Source organism: Puma concolor, chromosome A3, assembly GCF_028749965.1.
Source record: "Puma concolor isolate L17-30 chromosome A3, mPumCon1.1.hap2, whole genome shotgun sequence".
Classification (NCBI taxonomy): Eukaryota; Metazoa; Chordata; class Mammalia; order Carnivora; family Felidae; genus Puma; species Puma concolor.
The window spans coordinates 127,430,493-127,457,686 of NC_141669.1; the positions used below are offsets into that span (position 1 = coordinate 127,430,493).

The following is a 27,194-nucleotide window of genomic DNA, read 5'->3' on the forward strand; positions in this document are numbered from 1 at the left end:
CTAGGTAACTCAGTCTGACTCTTGGTTTAGGCTCAGGTCACAGTCTCATGACTCCTGAGCTCTGCAGGGGATTCTCTGTCTCCCTCTCTTTCTGCCCCTCCCCTGCTCACACTGTCTCAAAAATAAGTAAACATTTCCAAATAAATAAATAACGGCACACACACATAAACACATACCACCTCTCAAGAGGCCTTCCCTCAACGCTGCCTCTTCCAGACCACCGCCATTCTAGGTATCTCTCTCCATACCATTTATTGTCTCTCACTTTCTAGAACCCAGCTCGGTACAAGAGCAGGGCCCTTGCTCACCACCCTCTGCCCTGGGTCTAAAACAGCACGCAGCGTGTAATAGATGCTCAATAAAAATCAAGAATCCTGACGGAACGAATCAATGAAATGACTTCGTGGTTGGGTATTTAGCATTTCTGGTGCCAATTTTTGCTAAAGACTCTGCCCGAAGGCAGTGCTCTTGAAACAACTGACAGAACTGCAATGGGGGGAGGGGGGACCCTACTAAGTCAGGGATAAAGATGGGCATTTTTTTTTTAATTAGAAAAGGAAAATTAAGGAAACAATATATCAGAATATATTGCACAAAGGAAAGGTAAATATTGATTCATAAAGCTCGACTTGCATCAAGTGTGTGCATGTATAAAACCTTAAATGTATATACATACACTCACACACACACCTGCACAAGAACTGGGTTACTCTTGTAAAAACAAGGAAACGTTGTAAACACTGGCCTAAGGTCCGTCAAGATAAAACAACTCTGCATATCAACAAGCCCCAGGAAATCGCTTACTTGCTCCTTTTACCGTTCTCCCTTCATCTTTGTCCCCTATACCTTTTTAATATTTTGCGCAGAGAGAGGTTTTGTTCAGAGCTCAAGAACCACACCCAAAAGAGGACATCACAACTTGCAAAAATATGCATAGATGCCACAGAAAGAGGCTCCCACAACTCCCCACTGACCCAAGTTAAGATTCAGGATGCTTCCAGTGGTAGACGTTTTGTCCGTTTTCGTCGTGATGGGCGTGGACGCTTGAGGAGAGAAGGTTTTCGGGCTGCCGGACAAACTCCCTGCTTGTCCCGTCTTGGCAGAGGCTGGTGAAGCTGAAAAAGTATGTTCATTGTTAAAAGACAGATTTACAAATGAATAAACAAATAAAACTTGTTTGTCGGGGGAGAGGGGAGAAATTGTATTTGATTTCAACAAGGCCCCCAGAAGTGCCCAGATGGGGCGCAGCAGGAAGGGTCGGCCATTTATGTCAAGCACAGGCTTTAACCCAATGTTAAGCCGTGAAGGAAGGAGGCCTCCCCAGTCATTCTATTAAGCACAAAGCTCTAAGACAAATCGGCTAAGCTGCCACTGAAATTGGTTTGGCCCATTCACGGGTGTAAATCTCAAAATAAATAGCGACTAAAGCGGCCCCCAGCACAGTCCAGATGCAGAGACCGGAGCCAGGCTTACAAATGGCATGCCATCCGTTTATAGGAGATGTGGGAGCTGGCTCGCACAGCCAATGCACCTGCCGTGGGCCAAGTTGACCCCTTGGGAGATCTCTGGCTTCCCATTTCAAAGGTTCCGTGATGCAGAATGAAGCCAAACTCAGCACCAGATGGAGCGAGGGCGTCACTGGTCAATGATCTCCCTCCTTACTATGTTCCAAACTTTTACAGGAGGACAGAAAATCATACCTAAGCCCGAGTCTTTTAAAAACACCATAGGGTGCCTGGGTGGCTCAGTCGGTTAAGCATCTGACTTCGCCTCAGATCATGATCTCACATATCATGGGTTGGAGCCCCACGTCGGGCTCTGTGCTGACAGCTCTAAGCCTGGAGCCTGCTTTGGAGTCTGTGTCTCCCCCTCCCTCTCCCTCTGCCTCTGCCCCTCCCCCACTCGCTCTCGATCTCTCTCTCTCTTCTCAAAAAAAAAAAAAAAAAATTAAAACAAATTTTTTTAAAATAAACTTTTTTTTTATTTTAAATACCTTAAAGCTACCTCCATACTGCTCCCCTAAGCCTCATCCACTGAATGTGGGCAGGACAGAAAGCAAACCACATAACAACACAAGAGTGTTCAGATGTGCCGTGCATCCTGGAGATCCTGCCCCTTTGCCTACACAGCCTGCCATTATGGGGACTGTCCTGTCTGTTACAGAGCTCCTAGAGACAACATAATGGCCAGCCCTGCTCCGATGGACAGGAAAACATGGACTCTGCCGTGATCTGATCCTTAAGGGAAAGTTGTCGATGGCAACGGCGTTACGAATCAGGACGTCCCGGGGACTTCAAACAGTGCTCACGCTGGCAGATGGTCACGTCAGTTTCCTCACCCGCCAAATGGGGGTAGAGTCAAAGTGAGGATCCAATGGGTGAAACTCAGCCAGTCGGTATGCAGGGCTCCCTCGGCTCTAGTGCAAGGACCTACCAAAGCTACCTTTAATGGATAGAGGGGGAAAGACTAGACACAGGGAGGATGGAGGCAGGCACGCAGCGAGAGCCAGACCCCAGGTGTGAAGTCCACCTTGGCAGCTGACTTGATGGGCGTCCTTGGGCACGGTCCCTGAGCTCCGTGAATCTCCTTTCCTGGTAGCCTCAAAGAGAGACACTGATAATAAAATACGAAAGGACTGGTAAAAAGCACCCACCTCATCAAGTTGTAAGGATCTAGCACGTTAATCATCAAAACAGCGGCTGGCATCAGAGAAGCACTGTATTATTATTTGCTATTAGTATAACATCGCTTCCTATTTCCCCGTTAACCTCGAGGCCGTTGGCTTCAACCACCTAAACCAGCAGTTCTCAGCCGGGAGTGATTTTTTTTTTTAATTAGGTAGGCTTCACGGCCAGCGTGAAGCCCAACATGGGGCTTGAACTCACAACCTTGAGACCAAGACCTGAGCTGAGATCAAGAGTCAGACGGTTAACTGACGGAGCCCACCCAGACGCCAGGCAGCCAGGGGTGATTTTGCCATCCAGGCAGGGCACGCTGGGCGATGTCTGCAGACAATTTTGGCTGTCACAACTAGGGCAGGGGAGGGTGCTACCAACATCTAATAGGTGTAGACCAAGGATGCTGCTCGCCCCTGCCCCACCACCGAGACAAATAATCTTTGGCTCCAAACACCTCCAGAGCAGAGGTGGGTCAATTCACAAAGGGATGAAACAGGTGTGCCTGTGGGGAACCTCATCTGCAGACGACATGGGGAGCTGGCAAGGGGAGGAGCTAATCCACGTCAAGTGGTCCTTAGCAAATGCTCCATCGATGCTCCACATTATTTTGAGAATCAAGTTTTGTTGGTGGTGGTTTTTTTTAATGCTGATTAACTTAGTTTCACTGTAAGGATGAACAAATGCCCGGCCCCGGGCACACAACACTCTCTCAAATGAGAGCTTCAATTTACTGTCACTACCACTGTTCCTGTAACCAGGTACCGTAACAACCAGCAGAATTAGAGTGCTTGGTACACACGTACACACACACACACACACACACACACACACACACACACTAAGAATCACCAAAGATAAAGGCATTTCCAAAGATTTAAGTATTACCGATAAAATCTTTAGTATTCGGATTTTATTTTTCGTTCACTCGTATTCTATCTGCTTCCTTCCAAAAGAGATTTGCAGGGGCTGAAAACATCAGTATCCTATATTCTCTGCGAGGACTAAAGACCAGTGCCTCTCTAACTGTATTCTCTCACGTGAACCAGCAAACAGGGGTAGCAGGAAGGGTCTTACACCAGTCAAGGTACTGCGTAGACTGCGAGGAACTTTGTCAAGAAAGTCTGACCCAAAAGGGTAGGCGGAAGTAAAAACGTGGGTCCGCATTTCCCTGCTTCATAACAGCTCATGTTAAAAAAGGAAGGAAGATGGGAGCCTGGGGGTGCTCAACTGGTTAAGCGTCCAACTCCTGATTCCAGGTCAGGTCGTGATCTCGAGGGTCGTGAGTTAGAGCTTCGCATCAGGCTCTGTGCTGACAGTGCAGAGCCTGCTTGGGATTTTCTCTTTCTCTCGGTCCCTCACCTGCTCATGCAGGCTCACTCGCACCTGTTCTCTATCAAATCAATATTTTAAATTTAAAAAAAAAAAAAAAAGAGGAAAGGGAAGCCAGCAGGCAGTCTCACAGAGCCCTGCCCCCTTGTGGTCCCTACAGGGAAACTTAGCAAGAACACAGGCAAAGTCGTTATTTTTGCAATTCTGTAGTTAAAACATAACGGGAAAAACAAGTCTTTAATTTCACAGGCACATAAAGTTTCCTCTGTTAATAAAACATAAGTATTGAAGGTTTAAGAACTATGTTCTAAATTTTTTAATTTAAACATAGCACCAGGATATGGCAAGAATAAAGGTGTTTGGAGAACACTGGCTCCCCACGGGTACGAGTCTGGTTCACTCTCCATGCAGCCAGCAAAGGGCAGGGACCCCCTCACGGACATCTGGGACTAAAATGCTTCCTGTAATCAGGGAAGGGACAGCATGGGGTCACCTAGCAACCCTGGGTTCCAACACGCAGAACTCTCCTTGGGGAACACGATGGCCCCTGTCCACCCCGGAGTGCCACACGTCCCCCCTCCCCAGTTTGTGAAACACTATGTACCTGCCTCGACCTCCCCATATCAGTTAACGCTATGACCACTCACCTAGATGTTCAAGGCCAAACGTGTCTAAACTGCCCTAATTCCTCCCTTGTTCTCCTGCCTCAATTTACCCCACTCTTCAGCCAGGCCCCTCCCTGCACACCGCTTCCAAAATATACCCCCAAGCTCCCCCCGGTCTCCATCCCCGCTGCTATCAGCCTAATGCACACATTCTCAAAGGTGGTTCTGGAGAACAGGGGGGTGAAAAAATCTCTTACTCTTTTTATGTATAAAACACAGACACATGCAGTGCATAAAAAGAAATACAGTACTTTGAAATTTCATGAGGGTCCCTTCCTAGGTATAAACCCAAAAGAACTGAAAAGCGGTACTCAAATCTTGCTACACCAACGTTCATCGCAGCACTATTCACCACGGTTCAAAGGTGGAAACAATCTGAACGTCCATCGACGGACAGACAAACTCTGGAGTCCTCGGTGGAACGTTTACTGAGCCATAAAAAGGAATGAAGGTCTGATGCACGCTGCATCATTCACTGAAAACATACGCTCTGTGAAAGGAGCCGACACGAAAGCCACATTTTGTATGATTTGGATTAAATGTAATACCCAGAGCAGGCAAATCCACACAAGTCGTGTGCAGACTGACGGTCACGAGGGGTCGGTGGCCAGGGAGTAGGGGAGTGCCTAATTACTTCACGGGATTTTATTTTGGAGTAATGGAGATGTTCGCTTTCAAATGGTTAATTTTAGGTCATGTGAATTTCATCTCCATTAAGGAAAAAATTCACAGGAGACTGTTGGGGCGGGGGGGATGTCTAAAATGGCTCCTTATGGGATGAGAAAGAAAAAAATGGCTGATAAATACGGCCCGTGCCTATCATTTCCCACCAAGACCCTGTAAGAGCTCCCATGGGCCCCCCACCTCCTGCCACAGCACCCCTATCCTGGGGCACCCTCCACACCACAGCCAGGTACACAAACCACGGCTCCATCTAAAACCATCCAGAGGCGGGGTATGTGGCTGGCTCACTCAATAGAGCACATGCCTCTTGATCTCAGGCTTGTAAGCTCAAGCCCCCACATTTGGGTGTAGATACTTAAAATTAAAACCTTAAAAATAAATAAATAAATAAATAAATAAATAAATAAATAAATAAATAAATAAATAAAACTATCCTAGAGGTGTCCTATCCCCCAGAATAAAATCCAACCACACATGCGACCTTTCCTTTCCTCATTCAGGAATCTCCAGCCACACCATCTTTGTGCTGTTCCTCTAAGATCAAATCTGCTCCTAACTCAAGCCTTGACACTCCAAGAATTCCCCAGGAAAGGCCCCCACCCCCACCCCGATCATACTGGCTGGTAACCCTCCAACACCACCCTCAAAGCCCTTCCCCTGCTGGCCTCATCCAAGGGGGCCAAGTGCCTCTTTTTACCATCTCCCCTTTGCCGTGAGCACGTCAGCTCCAGGACAGCAGGGTCCCTGCCAGGCACCTGGGATGCCACCCGGTGTCCGAGAAATTTACAGAATGAGCAAATACATCAGATTATTAACTGAAGAATGAGGTTTCCATTTCTCTTCTCACCACAGAGGTCAGGATAAGCAATAAAGAAACAATAAGAGCAACGAAAGAAAACCTTCTTCATAAAAAGACAGCCGTTTCTGTTTAAATACTCTCGATATTATACAGCTACTAAAAACAAGGTATGCTAAAAGAATGATTAACAATCCAACAGAAACACATAAATGAGCATGGGGGGGGAGGGTACAAATGGTCAATAAACATGTGAGAGATACAGATACAGATGGATAAAGACAGACGTGGATACATTTATCTCTACCCTACATCTTTTTCGCATACGTGATTACCTTGTTTCAAAAAAATAACACCTAGTGTTGAGGGAAGGGGAATACTCACTGGAATCGTAAAACCTTTTTAGCACAGCAATTAGGTGATGCTGAAATTACCCAAAATTAAATTTATAAATCACACGGACGGTAAGGTCCAATGCTGAGTTCACCCCCTAGATATACGTGTCATGTGCCCCAGACACAGTATGCACACCAGAAGGTTCACTGCAACAGTATTTATGACAGCAAAAAGGAGATGGCGTGTAAATGTCTGTTAACTGAAGACTAGATAAGTGAATTAATTAATACCATACACCCCAAAAAAGAATGACACGGATCTGCACAATCTGACAAGGACTGGTCCCCGCAGGTACGTGTGTGTGGGAAAGAGAGAGGTAAAAATCAAGTGCGTACAGAAGTGCCCACAATATGTGTAAATGTTTATCGAAAACACACGCATAGCTTCAAATGAGTGTATACATATTTTTGGTAGTAGCATACTCCACAGAGTATAAGAGAGGCATAACGAGGAGAAAGTTTCGGGATGTAGGAGAAAACAAATGACCTTTTTTACATCCGTTTACACTGCTTTAATACTGCTAGGTTGTGTTTTATGTTAATTTTAACCATGTAGGGTCACCAACGTTAAAAAAAAAAAAAAAAGTCAACTAGAGTTATTTAGATGATGGGTCATCTTGCCCGTTTAAAACTACCTCTACTGTGGTTTCTGTTGTGGGGGAAAAATCTTTAAAACAGGTGTAAAAATATATTTCTTAATACAGATAATTGTAAATGAAGGGGGCGGGGATTTTGGAATTCTCAGACTCCAGTGAGTTTCAATGGATATGTTCTCGAAAACATGAACTCTGGCTTTGTATATGGCCACCGGGACAAAAATGTGAATCAGCAGGCCAGCCAAAAACACCCACAATTTTGGGAATTAGAAAGCTAGCAGAGATGTCCATACATAAAATGTGCATTAAGAAAACAAATCAGGGGCGCCTGGGTGGCGCAGTCGGTTAAGCGTCCGACTTCAGCCAGGTCACGATCTCTCGGTCCGTGAGTTCGAGCCCCGCGTCGGGCTCTGGGCTGATGGCTCGGAGCCTGGAGCCTGTTTCTGATTCTGTGTCTCCCTCTCTCTCTGCCCCTCCCCCGTTCATGCTCTGTCTCTCTCTATCCCAAAAATAAATAAAAACGTTGGAAAAAAAAAAATTAAAAAAAAAAGAAAACAAATCAGATGGGGCGCCTGGGTGGCGCAGTCGGTTAAGCGTCCGACTTCAGCCAGGTCACGATCTCGCGGTCCGTGAGTTCGAGCCCCGCGTCAGGCTCTGGGCTGATGGCTCGGAGCCTGGAGCCTGTTTCCAATTCTGTGTCTCCCTCTCTCTCTGCCCCTCCCCCGTTCATGCTCTGTCTCTCTCTGTCCCAAAAATAAATAAAAAACGTTGAAAAAAAATTAAAAAAAAAAGAAAAAAAGAAAACAAATCAGGGGCGCCTGGGTGGCTCAGTGGGCTGAGTGGCTGACTTCGGCTCAGGTCATGATCTCATGGTCTGTGAGTTCAAGCCCCACGTCGGGCTCTGTGCTGACAGAGCCCGTTTCAGATCCTGTGTCTCCCTCTCTCTCTGACCCTCCCCTGTTCATACTCTGTCTCTCTCTGTCTCAAAAATAAATAAACGTTAAAAAAAAATTAAAAAAAAAAAGAAAACAAATCAATGTATCTGTTCAAAACCTACCCCTTCACACGACTTCATAAAACCAAGTTTCTTCCCCTAAGAGATGTTTCCCAAATGCCTTCATTCACATGCCCCCAATCATTTCTGTCATCTGCACGTGCAGATGACTGACAACTACAACTATATGGACAAGCAGAAAGGTGTCAAGGAAAGAATCCTCCCTCGAAAGGAGCAGAAGGCTTAGTGTGATCCATTCGACCACAGAACATTACGATGGCAATTATCAATGGGATTTATACATTTAAAAACCTTGACTTGAATTCAAGTCATGGTCCCAGGTTCGTGGGTTCGAGCCCTGACACAGGATTCCTCACTGAGCGTGGAGACTGCTTGGGATTCTGTCTCTCCGCCTCTCTCTGCCCCTCCCCTGCACACACACACACACACTCTCTCTCTCTCTCTCTCTATAAAATTGAAAAAAAAGGAGGGGGCACATGGGTGGCTCAGTGGGTTGAGTGACAGACTCCTGATTTTGGCTCACATCATGATCCCAGGGTCATGGGATCGAGCCCCATGTCTGGCTCCACACTGACCATGGAGCCTGCTGAAGATTCTTCTCTTTCTCCGTTTGCCTCTCTCCCCTGCTCACGTGTGCATGCACGTGCGCGCGTGCCCGCACGTGCGCGCCCGCACACACACACACTCCCTCTCTCTCAAAATAAATACATAAATGTTAAAAAACTAAAAGTTTAAAAAAACCCGAAGGAACACCCAATTGGTCTGTGGGTTGTTTTTTTTCTTTTTTTGAGAGAAACAGAGAGCGAGCAAGTGACCATGAACAGGGGATGGGCAGAAGAGAGAGAGGGAGACAGAGAATCTGAAACAGGCTCCAGGCCCCGAGCTGTCAGCACAGAGCCCAATGTGGGGCTCAAACTCACGAGCCACAAAATCATGACCTGAGCCGAAGTCAGACACTTGACCGACTGAGCCCCTCAGGCACCCAGGAACACCCAATTCGTAACCCTTGTTACCTCTCGGGGTATGATTATGTGCTATTCATTACACAATATTAAAATTTGAAAGCAACAGTTTACATTCAGGGAAAAAAAGGACACAAAATGCGATGTAATATATTGAAGAGCTTCAAACCTGAACATGAAGCATCAGAACTTTGCTCTCAGTGCTAAAAGTCCAAAGCACGGGTTCTCAACAGAAACTGGAGGGGCAACTACGCCCCCAGGGGCAACGTGGCGGTGCCTGAAGACACTTTCAGCTGCCCTCACTGTGGGCAGGGGTGTGCTACGGGCATGAAGCGAGCGGAGGCGGGAGTGATGCTATATATTATATACCCTGAAGTGAGTGCATGGGAGGCCCAACCAGACCATCGTCCAGCCCAAGCCAGCAGGGCAGAGATCGAGAAACTCGATTTTAAATCATGCTCGACATTTTCAAAAGCAAAAAGACATTTGGAAACGCTCGTTTCGATTAAGCTTTGACACGGATGCAAATCCTTTTGTAAAGCCGTAAATCTTGCTCAAAGGAAGAACTAATCACCTTTGAAGTCACAAATAATTCAATCAGATTTTATACTTTGATGTACAATTCACGAGTGCGGACCAAAACCCATCATTTATTATCTACGTTTATAGGATCCTGGCCTGTGCTAAGTGCTATTCTGACTCCATGAAACAGGAGTCTTAGAATTAAATTAGCAAAAAATGCCCCTTCCCTCCCACGCACCCCGGCACTCTGGAGGGGCAGAGGCAGAGGAGCTAGTGATTCAACGCCAAACTTCCTCTACTTATAAAGCTTCAGAAACAACCTCCATCTTCAAAGGGCAGTAGCTTGCACAACTCTTGGTGGCTTGCACAGATGAGCCACACAGCAGAGCATCACTGGGCAGTCTACAACAGGACAGAAACTCCTATTTTGAAGGACTATGTGACATGAAAAATATTCAGAACACAAGGTTAAGCTTAAAAAAAAAAAAACAAAAAACAAAAAACAAAACCTCAGGTGCCCAGATGGCGCTATCGGTGGAACATGAGACGCTTGATCTTGGGGTTGTAGGTTCAAGGCCCACAGTGGGCGCAGAGCTGACTTAAAAAGCGGGGGGGCGCCCAGATGGCTCAGTCAGTTGAGCATCTGACTTCAGCTCAGGTCATGATCTCATGGTCCGTGAGTCCAAGCCCACATCGGGCTCGCTGCTGTCGGCACAGAGCCTGCTTCGGATCCTCTGTCTCCTCTCTCTCCGCCACTCCCCTGCTCGTGCTCTCTCAAAAATAAACAAAACATGGGGCGCCTGGGTGGCTCAGTCGGTTGAGCGCCCGACTTCGGCTCAGGTCATGATCTTGCAGTCCGTGGGTTCGAGCCCCGCGTCGGGCTCTGTGCTGACCGCTCAGGACCCTGTTTCGGATTCTGTGTCTCCCTCTCTCCCTGACCCTCCCCCGTTCATGTTCTGTCTCTGTCTCAAAAACAAATAAACGTTAAAAAAAAAAAGAAATTTTTTTTTTAATAAATCATTAAAAAAGAAGAAGAAGGAGAAAAAGAAAGAAAAAAAAATCTCAAAACTGTCTACAACAGATACTGCAAACGAGCCAATATATGTAAAAGTTGGGGCAGTCCACATTTAAAAAAGTATCTGAGGCTTCTCTTGAACCATGAGAATAAGGCAACAGAGCCCACATTCCCACTTGGCAAGAACCAGCAGGAAGGCCCCCAGGGCCCTTCAGGAAAGGCATTCCTCAAGAGCATTCTGACAGGTCAGGTGGTGGTCTGTTAGTGGGGTGTACGGAGTTCGCATCAGAAGAGTAAGGACCGCTGGGGGGAGGTACATACAAGCACCAACCCGTGTGTCATCAGGAAGAGTGTGATTATTTCTGCTCTGTGTTGTTCAGCCCAGTGACCACACTTCTCAGTCTTGCTCGTCTCCATACCTGCCTGATCCCTAGAAATATCTGTTTTCAACTTAATAGTATGACTCCTAAACCAACATAGAAAAAAAGTCCTGGAAAGCAGCTCTTCCTGCCCGCGCGTCCTGTCCCCATGCTTTAATAAAGTCACCTTTTTTGCACCAAGAAAAAAAAAAGTTTAAAGTCCTGGAAACAAGTACCCAAGGGCTGACCGGGAGGTGGAATGATGTGTGACTTTAGTTTTGTAAATAACAAGTACTGTATGACAAGGATGTACTGTTACGACAAAAGGAGTATCCAAAGACGTTTTCCCTTCTCCCTAAACAGTAACCCCTAGTGCAGCTACAAGACCAAAGGACTGTTCGTTCAGAGGCTGCTGACAACCCCCGGCCGCTATAACTCGTAGCTGAATACATATTCATGGCTGAAGTCGAGGTCCTGCAAGCAAATATTGCCAAAGGCATCGATTTAGGCCAGGACGTCTAGATCAAGGGGGAAGCAGGACAATCACTGAGAATATAAACCGCTTTGATCCATAACCAGGACACCATGGGCAAAAGGCTTCTGGCTGAGCAAAGTACTCCTGAGAAAACTAAATCAAGTTCTATAGATTACAGACACCTGACTGAGTTCCTCCACACGCCCGCGATACAAAAGGAAGGTTTCTAAACTCCCATAAAAGTTTTAGTTAATAACTTATTTCGGTGTGTAGCTTTTATGTTGCTGGCTACAAAATTTTTATTGCTAAAACTAATACGACTTTTCTATCCTATGACGATCTTTTTTTTTTTTTTTTAAACACTATTTTGGATAAATCAAAATCTCATCTCAATGATACCCTCCCTGTGGGGCATTTCAGTAAATAGTCCACCTCTCCTTGTACCAAACGCTATTGTCGCTGCTGACAGCAGAGGGCAGTAGGGTGCAATGAAAAGAAAATGGAAGTAGAATCAGGATCTAGCTGTGGGCACAGGCGCCTCCCTGCACTCTCCACAGAGACCTCAATTTTGCCCCCTGTAAAATGGGGAAACGGACTCAAGAGTTTCTTCTAACTAGGTCTGTAACAGAGGTTAGCAAAAGGACCCATGGGCCAAATCTAGCGTACCACCTACTCTCATATTGCCTACAAGGGTTACTTGCCATTTGCAAATGGTGGAAAAATCCTGAAGGGTTACTAGAGTTCATGAAACACACAAATCATATGAAATTCAAATTTCAGGGTCACAGCCACATATTGCCTATGGCTATTTCATTAATACAACAGTGCTGAATAGCTGTATAGTTGTGAGGGACAAAGAGCCACAAAGCCTAAAATATTTACTATCTGGCTCCTTACAGAAAAGGGGACAATTGGGGAGATTAAAACGATTTGGGGAATCACCTTCTCTACACATAGTACTCACTGGCTGCCTAACTCATAATCCCCAAATGATCCAAGCACATACTGGCAACAGGATCATATTTTAGAAAAAAGGACTTTAAGGGGCGCATGGGTGGCTAAGTCAGTTAACAGTCCGACTCTTGAGTTTGGCTCAGGTCGTGATCTCACAGTTCATGAGATCCAGTCCTGTGTCTGCCTGGGATTCATTCTCTCTCTCTCTCTCTCTCTCTCTCTCTCTCTCTCTGCCACTCCCCCGCTCACACTCTCTCAAAAATAAATAAACACTTATAAATACATATTAAAAAAATAATAGGGGCACCTGGGTGGCTCAGTCGGTTGAGTGTCCGACTTCAGCTCAGGTCATGATCTCACAGTTCGTGAGTTCGAGCCCCGCATCGCGCTCTGTGCTGACAGCTCAGAGCCTGGAATCTGCTTCCAATTCTGTGTCTCCCTCTCTCTCAGTCCCTCCCCCACTCGTACTGTGTGTGTGTGTGTGTGTGTGTCTCAAAAATAAACATAAAAAAAAGAAAAATGAGAGTAAACCCATTTCCTTGTGGAAGTAATAAATCTCTTAAGTATTTAACAGACAGCTAAATAATATTTGGGTACAAAGAATTCAATTTAAGTCACCATTCCTTTCCTCACACTGGACCAGCACCCCCTCGCATCAGCTCTCCCAATCCGAATCTGAATCTGAATCCATGTAGGCATTTGCTGAGCAACCACCGTAAGAAATAACGTAGCAGCCAACATCTTTGCAACGCTTACTTTTTCTGGCACTGTTCCGACCCTTTGTGGACACGTCTTCATTTAAGCCTTAACAAGAACCTATGGTTCAGGTCTGTTTTTTTTTTTTTTAATTTTTTTTTTCAACGTTTTTATTTATTTTTTTTGGGACAGAGAGAGACAGAGCATGAACGGGGGAGGGGCAGAGAGAGAGGGAGACACAGAATCGGAAACAGGCTCCAGGCTCCGAGCCATCAGCCCAGAGCCTGACGCGGGGCTCGAACTCACGGACCGCGAGATCGTGACCTGGCTGAAGCCGGACGCTTAACCGACTGCGCCACCCAGGCGCCCCGGGTCAGGTCTGTTATTACGTCACATCACAGATGAGGAAACTCAAGCACCAAGACATTAAGTATCTGGCCTAAAGCCACGCGGCTAGTGAGTGGGAGAGTTGGGATTGGAGACCGGCAGCCTCATTCTTAACCACTTGCCATTCTACAGCAAGTGTCAATCAGGGCAACCAACCTGTCAGGAGCGCTCTGGGGAGAGCACACGTTATTGCCGACCTTACCTGTCGCTCTAACACTGGAGCGCTAAGTATCGTGAAGGTATAGTTTGGATAGAAAAACAGTCTTTCGATTGAAGTAACGTTCCTGAGAAACAAACTCTTACGGGAAGTTTTGCTGTGATAGCCCAAGAGGCGTCTGCTCTCAACTCTCAAGGATTTCTGGCCACCTCTGCCCCACTGCGAGGAAGGACCTCCATCTAGCCTTTGGGGACCGATTTTCTCCGTTCTTGATTCCTAACAGCAAAAATCCCTCTGGGTCACCCACTTAAAATTTTAAATGTCCTCCACTGGAGCAAAACCCCATAGAGGTCCCTTTGATTCTTTTTTTTTTTTTTTTTTTTTTTTTAATTTTTTTTTTCAACATTTATTTATTTTGGGGACAGAGAGAGACAGAGCATGAACGGGGGAGGGGCAGAGAGAGAGGGAGACACAGAATCGGGAACAGGCTCCAGGTTCTGAGCCATCAGCCCAGAGCCTGACGCGGGGCTCGAACTCACGGACCGCGAGATCGTGACCTGGCTGAAGTCGGACGCTTAACCGACTGCGCCACCCAGGCGCCCCATGGTCCCTTTGATTCTGAGACGCTGGCCAGCCAGAACCCGACAGGTGTGGTCCCGACGGAAGCCCTCCGTGGCAGGGGACCGCCCCCCTGCCCCCCGCCCGCCCCCCACCCGCCCCCGCCTCTTCCTCTTCCTCCGCGGCTGACCTGTGCTCTTGTCCAGGAAGTCCATGGACTCCTCACTGGCGCTGAAGTGGCTCGACGTGGCCTTCTTCTCGGCGTCCTGCTCCACGTCGGAGCCCGTGTGCACGGAAGAGTTTGTGCTCATGGGGGAGCGTGGTATATCGGACAAGGAGATCCGACGGCCCGTGCCCCCGCTCAGCATGGGCTTGCTCATCAAGATCTTGGGGGACGCCGTCATGTCGAAGTTGAGCTTGACCTTCTCCTGCTTGTCTATCTTGGCAGCACCCGCGCTGGGATTGCTGGGATCGAGCAGCATTTGGTACTGGCTGTTGGGCGTGTACGGTGTCCTGAAGGGAGAGTAGTTAAAAACCCCGAACTTCCTGCGGATGTTCTCCACATACACCTCCATCTCCTGCATTGCACTGTTGAAGATGCTTTTCGTCTTTTTCACAGAAAAAGGAATTTCTTTGGACATGAGGTAGCAATTATTTATTGGAACCCAGGCCCTAGGAAGTGCAGAAGAGAGAGGTGAAGTCAACTTTGGTCCTTTCAGAGATCCTTTTATTTATTTTTTTTTTTGAGGTTTTTTAAAAATTGGTTTTCTTGCGGTAAGTTTAAGAGAACCACACGCCCTATTGTTAACGTAGGCACGGCTTTATTCATGCTAACGGTAATTTTATGCCCGATGAGTCTATCCCCATTCTACACTCTGATTCTATAAATTTGACTATTTTATTAAATACCTCCTCTAAGCGGAATTCACACAGTCATTTTGTCTTACTGTGCCTGGCTGGTCTCCCTTAGCGTCGTGTCCTCCAGGTTCAGCTATGTTGTCACATCTTTTTTAAGGCCGAATACTATCCCATGAGATCCATCTACCGTGATTTCTTTATCTGTTCATCTGTCGATGGACATTTAGGGTGTTTCCAGAATTTTTTTCCTTAACGCAAACCAAATTAGCCTGGTATGTCTGTCGACCTTCTTAACTACATACTCCATTCTTTAAAAATGACTTGGGGGCACTTGGGGGGCTGAGTCAGTTGAGTGTCTGACTTGGGCTCAGGTCATGATCTCGTACTTTGTGGGTTTGGGCCCTGCTTTGGGCTCTGTGCTGACAGTTAAGAGCCTGGAGCCTGCTCTGGATTGTGTGTCTCCCTCTTTCTCTCTCTGCCCCTGCCCTGCTCATGCTCTGTGTGTGTGTGTCTGTCTGTCTGTCTGTCTCTGTCTCTCTCTCTCTCTCTCTTTCAAACATACGTACATACATACATGCATAAGACTTGGTTTGGGGGCTCCTGGGTGGCTCAATCGGTTGAGCATCTGACTCTTGATTTCAACTCAGGTCATGATCCCAAGGTCATGGGATCGAGCCCCGTGTTGAGGTCCATGCTGACTGTGGAGCCTGCTTATGATTCTCTCTCCCCCTCTCCCTTTGCCCCTCCCCCACTCATTCACTTGTTCTCTCTCAAAACAGAGTTTTTTTTTTTTTTAATTTCTCTCTTTTGAGACAGAAAGAAAGAGCACAAGCAGAGGAGGGAGAGGCAAAGAGAGAGGCAGAGGCAGAATCCCAAGCAGGCCCCACAATGTCAGCACGGAGCCCAATGCAGAGCTCCAACGTATGAACCGTGAGATCATGACCTAAGCTGAAATGAAGAGTCAGAGGCTGAACCAACTGAGCCACCCAGGTGCCCCCCACCAAAAAATGTTTTAAATGACTTGGTTTGGATGGTTAACACATGATTAGCTGTTAACACTTAACAGACATGTTCTTACGACAGAATGTGAACAGCGATCTTCACTAAAACATTAAAAAGCTCATAGACTTAGTCATTTTAATCCATTAGAAGAATAATGAATCCCCTCTTGGCTCTGGGTGAGTAGAGAGTAAGGAACCATCACTGCTGCCAGGACTGCACCTCCCAAAAAAAGAACTGGTCCCAAAGCCCACTCCTCTGCGTTCACACACAGTTTTCGTATCTCTCGTAAAACTGGGGCTCTACGAGGCACTAGAAGGAAACACCGGAAAACCGTAAACCTGAAAGGAGGTGCGTGTCTTCGATGTGAGAGAGTTCATGTGGAAACTAACCAAAGGACAGCCTCCACCCCCCATTCTCGGCTGGTTCTGCCTGCCTGCCTCCAACCGCCCACATCCCAGCATGCTCTGCGGAGACCTCACGAGGCCATGAGCTGCTTTTCTGAGATTTGTGACCGAGCGGACGCAGGCGGGAGAGGGCAGTATAGCCGACCACTGCTCCGGGGTTTGGACAGGAGGCGGACCGCGTGACATCTGATTCCCCAGCCTCCATCCTGTATGTATAGCTGGGAATCCGGCGGGAATGAAGATTCCCAAGGAGGCCTTTTGGATTTCAAAGACCATAAAGTCAAGCCAGACACAAAGTGATGGGAGCAAAGTGGGCTGTGGGGAGGTAGAAATGCCACAGCCAGTCCAACGCAAGCACCGTCTACATGGGAGCGTCACAAGTGCCCGTGCAGGAATCTGACCCCCCACACTGCCGAGTCTTCCAGCATTTGAAAGACAAGCAAAAAATATGGACTACTTAGATTACATTCTACTCACGTTTTAACAGCTGGAATCTCGTTCCTATTTTGAAGAGAAAACGGCCCGGAGAAATAAAAGTGTGTGCGTGGGGTGAAATTCAGGGCAGAGGATGGAGGTTTGCAACTCATGGTGATAACTAGGTCGTGACACAAACTCAAACCAAACACCCCAAAAATATCTAACTGCTCTCTCAGCGTGCTGTAAATTACCAGCTTCTCATCACCCCAACTAGCTGCTGTCATCCTACAGAGACCTGAGGAACCGCAAGAACGAGGCAGGGCAGGAGACAGATGCCCTCTGGGTGAGAGTCCGCGGCCGTTACAACTGGGGGTAACGAGTCTGGACGAGACAGGACAGCTCTGAGGAACAGCCGGGGTCCCCCCGCCGCTCCTGGACAAATGACTTCCCTTTCCCTGAGCTGGCCTCCGCTCTGTCATCGATAAAATGGAGGCTGAGCCCTTCCCGGGACGGGGTCAAGGGGAGCAAATGAAATGCACCTAGACCAGTCCCCGCAGCACCAGGAGATCACCAGCTAGCTGGCCGCGGGCCACTGTCACTGTGTCCCCTCCCCCCCCCCTTCTATCTGGGGTCAGGGCCTTAACTGTCTCCTGCCAGGGTCTCAAGCACCTTCAATGAAGGTACCTGCCAGTGATTTCAGGACCTGGTTTCTTTTCCTTAAAGCAGGCCCAGGACACAGTTGAAGGGAAGCTTGATCTGCTTAACAAAAGAGAGCCTCTGGGGTCAATGTCCTGAGAGGCCACAGAGTCACAGGGCTGAGCTACACCCTACTTGGGGCCTCAAGGTTTCTTTCTTCTCAGTCAAATGGGAATAAATCCGCAGCTGCAAAAAGAACTTGAAACAGTGCCTGGTGCATAGAAGGCACTCAATTCATGCCAGCTCGCTCTTGTGCGTTTAAGAAGATATCTCCTGGATTTTTGTACAGTATCGTGAGTGTGAGAGAGAGAGAGAGAGAGAGAGAGAGAGAGAGAGTGAGTGAGTGTGTGTGTGTGTGTGTGTGTGTGTGTGTGTGTCTGTGAAATCAAGTCTCAAGAAGGCAAACATTCTTAAGGGACAAAAAAGCACGCTAGGAGACTATTCCGAACATGCCATGATCTGTACAAAAGCCTCCCGGGACCTGCTCCAGTATTTATTAACTTAACGATGAACACGTGACGGGCTGTGACATTTCTTACTCTGTTCTCCTGACCTACTTTGCTTGCACAGGACCAGGCTGCTGTTTTGCTCCACAGCCCCAAAGCTGCTCCCGGAGAAAGAGCCTATCCATTCTCTTTAGCCTCCGCACTGGGCTGCTGGGTGTGGCCAGTTCTGCTTTAAGAACATCCCCTGGGAGGAAGGGACGTTCCTCCTTTCAGGTTTCCCCCAAGCTCTCAGTGACTTCATTCCTGCACCCCCTAACCCATCCCCATGGAGTGCCCTTAATCGCTCCCCGTAAGGGGCTCCCCTCACCCAAAACGAGCCAACAGCTGGGCACATTCCCTCTGAGGGAACAAAAGACACAGGGGGTTAGACAAACGTCATGGGCATCAGACATGGGCCGCTGGCTTTTTTCACCAATGCAGGGGCCCAGCTTCCACGACAGCTCCCACCCAGAACCAACCTACACCGTCCAGTTCTGGGAAAATGGCCTCTGGAATAGGGCTGGCAGAGCTCATGCCCCCCAAGACCGTCCAGAACTGACAGGCAGGAGTAAGATGTCCATGCAGAGTGGGCTCAGCTAAGAACAGAATCCAAGACTCTTAAGAGTCTGGGATGTATCTGGTACATGGCGGCAGGCACGGATCTCCCCCACCCACCTATATCCCCAGTATATCCACACTGGGTTATATGACAGAACGAGAATAATCCCGAAGCATCAAGATGGTTAACTCTTGCCATGCTACAATGATGTACAGCCTGACACGAATTCTTCTTGCCCTTCAAAGCAAAGGCAGAATCTGACCACAGCCCGTGTGATCCAGACCCTGCCCCCTTCCCCACCCATCACTTACCATCCTCTCCTCCCCTCTCCTGTCCAAACCACACTGTGTCCCAGCTCTCCCCAAGAAACAGCAGGCTGGCTCTGTCCCTCCACCCAGATCTTCTCTAAGCCCCCGCCCTGAGACCACCTTGCCTGTGTGTTTACTTGGGTATTTACTTGGGTGTCTTTCCCACTAGGATGCCAGCCTTCAGGTGGGCAGGGACGATGTCCTGCTCACTCCCGTATCCCCAGCATCCAGCACGTGGCCTGACCCACCACGGCAGCACCAAAAGATTTCCAGCAAAGTGTCCAAAATCAAATAGAGCAAAAGACTTCCTATCAAACCCAGGACCATCCCAGCTAATTTCCACTTTGCCTCCAGACAAAGGATTCCTAGTAAATGATTTCACAGATTACCAATCACTCTTCTGTCTTTATTTGCAAGGCAACAAGCAAAGTGAACAGAGTAACAGCTCTGACTCGGGTGTTTGAAATTATAAACTGTACTTTCTGTATATTCTATTGGTGTGTATAATTTTTAAGTTTATTTATTTATTTAGAGAGAGACCGCGAGCTGGGGAGGGGCAAAGAGAGGGAGACAGAGATCACAAGCAGGCTCCATACTGGCCGCACAGAGCCAATGCAAGACTCGAACTCATGAACTATGAGATCATGACCTGAGCTGAAATCAAGAGTCAGACGCTTGAATGACTGAGCCACCCAGGCGCCCCCAGAATTTTAAGTCTTCTCCCCCAACACACTCAAACACTTTTTCAAACTGCTTGGTAGACGCTTGGAAAGGGTTTTGCCTCATTTAATCCTCACGTAACTTGCTAAAAGAGAACTAGGATATTAACTGCTGCTCATCTGGGTCCACCTGCTGTTCTCAACCCCACAGGACAGGAAACTGCTAAGAGCCAGAACAATTCACTTCCCTGCGAGCGAGGGAGAGGGGAGGGCAGAAAACGCTGGGTGGGGGGAGGGCTACCACCTGTTAAAACAGCCACCTCTTATAATTTCCTATTTGGCTTAAGAGAAAAAGGCAACAGGAGAGAGAACCACCCAGCACCATGATAAGAGATTCATTTACTGGCAATCTGTGGAAATACTTCTGATCCCTGAAAGCATTATTTTGAAAAGCAATTTGTGCGGTGGTTCAATTTACTCCACAAAATTTAAAAAGAACAGCACCACTTAAAATAGCCACGGAACCTATTCTGGTGCCAGCGTCATCAACGCAACTACGAAAGCATGATTGTTCTCTTCACATACCTGAAAAAAACGAAGCCCACACACATTATCAGCCGGAACGCAGCACAGGGCAGTATTTTTAACTACAAGATCACTGGTTGGTGTCGCGACAGTAAACGCCACGATAATACCTCCGCCCCCTGCTTGCGTCACAGTTATCGAAGGTTCAGTTAAAGCTGTACATTTGCAGCCAGTTTTGACTCCCACCTGTCATGTTGTCCAAAGAAACGAGCATCGACCTGTCCATCTTTATCCCTCAGAGCTTTTGCAGGCCAGAACGGAAACCCCTTCAGTTTTGCCCAGACCAAAGGATGTGGATTGCTCTGGGAAAAGAAAAACAAAATCCAGAGTTTGTACGCATTGGGCAGCAAGACGCGCCATATACAAAGCTTGCTGTATGTGCAGAGACAGCTAGGCCACCAGCTGAACAGGAGCAGTTCCACGCAGGGTCTCCCAAATGGGCTTCCCTGGGAGGGCCTGAGGCCAGGAGGCCCGGGCGAAGCTGGTTCTGGGGGTGCACGGAGAAAACAGGGAAGAACGAACCACAGACGAAATGAGGCTGGAACACTGGCTTGAACACACCGCCCTTAACCGAGGTGGCCGTGAGCAAGAGTGTCCACCTCTCCCTGCGACATGGAGACAGCGACGCCTACACCCTCTGTTAAGCTGGAGGATTAAATGGGCATTGTATCCAGCATTTAATAAGGGCAGTATGAGCCGCCTTTGTTCTCTCTCGAGGGCTGCAACTCTTCAGGGGCTTCATCTCCAAAGGCAGGAAGAGACGTAAACCGTGGTTCACTTTTCCACGTTACTTGCCCAATCTCGCCCCCCAGTAAACTCCAGCCCTACCTCCACTCACCCACCAGCCCACCCCGGGAACACCCTTCTCTCTGCAGAACACTGGTCTGGAAAATACAGATGGGTGAAGAAAACAGGGTGACTTATCTCTTCCCATCTCCCCAGCCCAAACCGCCCACTTGGGAAACACCACAGACCCGATCCAGAGACATACTTCCAATTCTCTCAAAACAGATTCGTCAAAGAACACACTTCTTTATGACTCTCACTACCTCACGGCCTTCTCCCTAATGGGCCCCGTTTTGCTCTCTAGCCTGCAGTCTGCCCGCGGTTAATAAACCCAGGAAATCACAGCACATGGATTTTCAGCCATGTGTTTCTTCCACCTGGATTACTTTCACTCTGCCATTACTTTATTGGTTAAAAAAAAAAAAAAAAAGGTTATTTAAAATCTTCTCCCAAAGTTTCATCAAATAAGCCACCCAGAAAAGGGGGCCTTGGGTAGTCCTCTAAGGCATGAGTTCTGAAAATGAAGTAAGAAAAGGAAATACAACTCACACAAGGCTCACAGAACCAGTTATCTCGTTTCTGGCAAGCAGCTAGGTAACACTCTGGACATACTTCAATTTCATTCATCTGTAAAACAAAAATATGTTAGGATGTGTCACGCAAGGGGCCTCACATCTGGAGACACTCAAGGAATGCGTCAGGGTATTAGCAGTTAAGATTAGCTACACCAAGTCCCTCAGTGGGGAACACCTCGGAGAAGAATCCAATCACCTCTCACCAACCCCCGAGATCCCACCCAGCCCGAGCCGCCACCACCACCCCTCTCTGGACCACATCTGGACCAGCTTCCCACTCTTGTTGCCACTGCGGTCCAGCCCCCAAGACACAGCGGCCAGACCCATCTTGCTCATCGTCCACACCTTGTACACCTGACGGTTGGCTGTTGCAAATGGAATCTAGGAGGTACAGGACGGTCCCCGGAACAAAGAATTCTCCAGAGTAAATGCCAGTAGTACAAGGCTGAGAAACTAACAAGGAAATAAATCTAAACTCCAGATTAGCTCCTTCAACACCGAGTGCGACCAGGCCTAGGCCGACCTGTCTGAGCTCCCCCAACACCTCCAGCTACCCCGGCTTTTGCTCGCTGTGCTCAATTCCCACCCAGCTCTAGTCACATCATCCAGGGCAGGTGGTATTTTGTCTAAATGGACCACAATCTAAAAATTATGTAATTTACCGACCGTCCTTCTCTTTGAAAAAATACATTCCTCTAGGGGACCTAAGTACGACTTAGAACCCACAAGCCCCTTTCTTGGATCTCAATTCAGCCTCCACCATTTACTAGCTCTATAACCTTAGGAACAGTTGCTTATCTTGTCTGTGCCTCCATTTTCTCATCTACAGAATGGGCATGTGAGCAATACCTACCAAATAGATAACAATTATAGGAGATAAATGTAAAACGTGTTAGGTGACACAGCGATCAATACATTGGTTAACATTTATCAGAGATCTACGCTGGGATCATCAAAGTGTTCTACAGGTACTAATTCATTCATTCTTTACATCCTCCAGAGGCAGGCCTGCTCTTTCCCCCATATTACGGATGGAAAAAATGAAATCCCAGAAAGTCAAGAAACCTGCCCAAGGTTCTCTGCAGCAAAGGGGCAGGACCAGGATTTGAACCCAGGCAGACGTGCTCCAGAGCTGACGTGTTTCACCTGTCATTGCCCTCTTCGTTCCTATTCTCTTACCATCATCAAAAGACTTGTTTTTCTCTTTATCTCTGCATCATGTAAGGTGTCAGATACTCAGCAGGTGCTCAATATACTACTAAATAATAATTTTATAAATATAATTGACTAACTCAAAGGTCAATGGATAAATGACTGAATAAAGGAGCAAAAGAAGAAATAAGTAAGGAAGAAAGTGGTGGCATTTATTTCCTGTTCCTACTCACTCTACTTATGGGCTATTCTGAAGGTACTGGCGAGAACAAAGTGGTAACATAAGGTCCAGGGCAGCCCTGGCATTGAAGCCCACACAGCTGCAATGTATCGCCAACAGGTAGATTTAGAAATGCCACACACAGAGTACCTGCGTCCAGTAAATTCCACCTGGGGGTAACCCACTGATTAAACAGGTAGGCTTTAGCTCCCAAATCCAGGAAAACAAAGGAATCCCCAAGGGGAAAGCAGCTGGACAACTCACTCATACAAAACTCTAAACCAACAATGAACATATCAGAAACGGTATATCATCACTTGTCATCAGAAACGTGCAAACCAAGGGCACCTGGGTGGCTCAATCAGTTAAGTGTCTGACTTAGGCTCAGGTCATGATCTCGCAGTTTGTGGGTTCAAGCCCTGTGTCAGGCTCTGTGTTGACAGGTTAGAGCTCAGAGCCTGCTTCAGATTCTGTGTCTCCCGCTCTTTCTGCCCCTCCTCTATTCACACTCTGTCGCTCTCAAAAATAAATAAAATCTTGGGGCGCCTGGGTGGCGCAGTCGGTTAAGCGTCCGACTTCAGCCAGGTCACGATCTCGCGGTCCGTGAGTTCAAGCCCCGCGTCAGGCTCTGGGCTGATGGCTCAGAGCCTGGAGCCTGTTTCCGATTCTGTGTCTCCCTCTCTCTCTGCCCTCCCCCGTTCATGCTCTGTCTCTCTCTGTCCCAAAAAAAATAAATAAACGTTGAAAAAAAAATAAATAAAATCTTTAAAAAAAGGGGGGGGGCGCCTGGGTGACTCAGTTGGTTAAGTGTCCGACTTCAGTTCAGGTCATGATCTCACGGTTTGTGAGTTCAAGCCCCACGTTGAGCTCTGTGCTGACAGCTTGGAGCCTGGAGCCCGCTTCGGATTCTGTGTCTCCTTCTCTCACTGCCCCTCCCCCACCTGTGCTCTGTCTCTCTCTATCAAAAATAAATAAACGTGTAAGAAAAAAAAACAACAACCATGAAAACCAAAATCACAGTGAGATGCCATTTGGAGGGAAAACATAGATACACGTATTTTTTGAATTATAACTTCCAAAACTGGAAAGGACACAGAAAAACTACCCAGGTTGTTATACATGTTGCTACAAATTTTCTAGAAATCAATCAGGAAATACCTACGTAAAGCCTTTGCTATGTGTATAGTCTCAGACCTCGTAGATGCCTTCCTAACAATTATACTAAGAAAATCATCATAAAAGCCATGAAAAATTCTGTTCTTCCTGTGTATTTAACTATCTGGGAAAACACTCTTAAGTGAAAATATTGATTATAAAACTCTCTCTATAAAAACATTTAGAAAAAGGGGCGCCTGGGTGGCTCAGCCGGTTAGACAACCGACTCTTGATTTCGGCTCAGATCATGACCTGGTGGTTCGTGAGTTCAAGCCACATATCTGGTTCCACACCATGATGGTATGGAGCCCACTTGGGATTCTCTACCTCCCTCTCTCTCTGCCCCTTCCGTGAACAATCACTCTCTCCCTCGAAATAAATAAATTTTTTTCTTAATTAAAAAAAATATGTAGGGGGGCGCCTGGGTGGCGCAGTCGGTTAAGCGTCCAACTTCAGCCAGGTCACAATCTCGCAGTCCGTGAGTTCGAGCCCCGCGTCAGGCTCTGGGCTGATGGCTCGGAGCCTGGAGCCTGTTTCCGATTCTGTGTCTCCCTCTCTCTCTGCCCCTCCCCCGTTCATGCTCTGTCTCTCTCTGTCCCAAAAATAAATAAAAACGTTGAAAAAAAATTAAAAAAAAAAAAATATATGTAGGGCACATGGGTGGTTCAGTTGGTTAAGCGTCCGACTTCAGCTCAGGTCACGATCCCGCAGTTCGTGAGTTCGAGCCCCACATCAGGCTCTGTGCTGACAGCTCAGAGCCTGGAGCTTGTTTTGGATTCTGTCTCCTTCTCTCTCTGCCCCACCCCATGTGTGCTCTGTCTCTCTCTCTATCTGTCCCTCAAAAATAAATCAACATTAAAAAAAAAAAATTTTTTTTTTAATAATAAAAATATATATATGTAGAATGTTGCCTGGGTGGTTCAGCTGGTCAAACCTCCAACTTCAACTCAGGTTATAACTTCACTGTCCATTAGTTCAAGCACCACATCAGGATCTGTGTTCACAGCTCAGAGCCTGAACAAATTCTGTGTCTCCCTCTTTCTCTGCCCCTCCCCCACTCATGCTTGCGCGCGCGCACGCTCTCTCTCTCTCTCTCTCTCTCTCAAAATTACATTTTAAAAAATTTTAATAAGTAAAGGGCACCTGGGTGGCTCGGTTAAGTGTACAACTTCGGCTTGGGTCATGATCTCACAGCCTGTGGGTTCAAGCCCCACATCAGGCTCTGTGCCGACAGCTCAGAGCCTAGAGCCTGGAGCCTGCCTCAGATTCTGTGTCTCCCTCTCATTTTCTCTCTGCCCCTCCCCAACTCGTGCTTTGTCTCTATCTCTCAAAATTAAATAAACATTTAAAAATTTAATAAAGATATGCAAAAATGGCAGTATCCTAAGTATCCAAATGTTTCCCTTACAAATGAATGAATGAGTGAAGTGCACAAGAGGCTGAAATCTGCTATAGCTCGGTTTCTCAACTCTTACACTGGGGTCTAATAAATTCTGCTCCCTGACTATCCCACAACCACTGGGGCCTCAGGGTAGGCCCAGGAGGTTCACTTCTTCTGCACCATCAAAACCATGGGTATTTCTAAGAGGAACTGACTTCTAGGACTCTGCAGGCCACTCCCTGAGAAACAGTCAAAACCTTTCCCCCAAATACCATTAAAACCCAAACATCTTTCACAAGAAGACTAAAAGGGGCCTAGCCCAACGCCTCGGACTATGGGGTGAAGAAATTAAGAGCCCCATCTATGCAACCAAGAAAATTCAAGATGCCTCGTTCCTGACCATGACGCAAGCCTGAATAATAAAAGGTCATTTGCACCTCTCGAAGATCACGGCTCAGATAGCATTGATTTCCGGCATATGGGGCGGGGGTGATCCCCTCTTTGTCACTTTTACGGGGACACCGTCTATGCCTCAACAAATTCCAAAACAGCTACCGTTACCCACTAAGAGATTCTGCAAATGGAAATCAGCCACGCCAGCCCCTCACTCTGGGTGCATTTAAAACAGGACAGTGAGAAACACATACCTCATGCTCACAGATTTTGATGACTACTTTCGCTATCTGGGTCAATTTGTGATTTCCTAAGGGAATAAGAAAATAATGATTAATTCAAATGGAAACACGTTTGTAACACGCGGCTTTGGGAGTACACTTCCCCTAACAACCTTTCAACTTGCTTTCCCCCAGGATTAAGCTTTTAAAGGCTAAAACACAGGATTCTGGCTCCTAATATCAGTTTAACTTATGTGACTTTTCCCAGAAACACTGACCAGTCTTTGGTGCCTCAATGTTACCTCTGAAACTGAGCAATTTGTGTGGGATTCCTACAGTTCACAGATGAACATTTGGAAGATGCTTTTATATTCAAAAGGCTCCAATTAGTGGAAAGGAGCCTTATTCGCCCATTGTTCCAGACTCCAGCCCATGAAGGGCAACAGAGGAGAGAAAATAATTAAATGAGTAGCTCTGCTACGTCTCGTGCCTCAAAATACATTTTCTTATTAACTCAAGAAGCCTTATCAGGAAGCAGGTATGAATGTTCCCATTTCATTAATAAGTATGTCAAGGCTCAGGAGTCGTTGTTTACACGGGACTACTTGGCTAATGAGTTGAAAATCTGCCCCAGATCTAACTCTAAATCCCTCACCTTCGCTGAACCGGAAGACAGGATGGCAAAAAACAAACAAACAAACAAACAAACTGTGCTTTCTTCAAACATGATGGTGTTTTCAGAAAACATAAACTTGTTGACAAGAAGATGTTCCACACACACACTCCTCGATGTCTGGCTTGCTTTAAAAACTCACAAGATCCGATAACTCTGTCCAGTGGTGACCCCCTCAGACCAGAAAGGAGTTCCCATTCTGTACTCTCTACTCTCTGCCTGGCCAATGGCCAACCTGGCCATCTAATCTCATCCACTGGGTTATACAATCTTACCCAGCCTTTCTATATATTTGAGTTAATAACCTTTACACAGATTTTCAACCAAGTGCCCCTTTGCCTCTTTCTCCCCTCCCCACACGTCTGGCCCTGCTCCTGAGCTAATAATGTAAAACACGTGCTTTTAACAGCCATCCACCCACT

General features: G+C 47.2%; 1 protein-coding gene across 24 annotated transcripts in view; it reads right to left on the reverse strand.

Annotated features, from left to right (window-relative positions):
• Window positions 1–27,194, reverse strand: part of ZMYND8 (zinc finger MYND-type containing 8) — a 126,257-nt gene that overhangs the window by 43,047 nt on the left and 56,016 nt on the right. For all 24 annotated transcript variants that reach the window (XM_086702407.1, XM_086702414.1, XM_086702415.1 and 21 more), the window contains 5 exons: window positions 26,133–26,188; window positions 21,552–21,629; window positions 20,403–20,518; window positions 14,434–14,915; window positions 975–1,115 (listed from right to left, as the gene is read on the reverse strand). In XM_086702407.1, coding sequence (XP_086558533.1) covers window positions 975–1,115; window positions 14,434–14,915; window positions 20,403–20,518; window positions 21,552–21,629; window positions 26,133–26,188 — 873 coding nt within the window. The remainder of the gene's footprint in view (window positions 1–974; window positions 1,116–14,433; window positions 14,916–20,402; window positions 20,519–21,551; window positions 21,630–26,132; window positions 26,189–27,194) is intronic.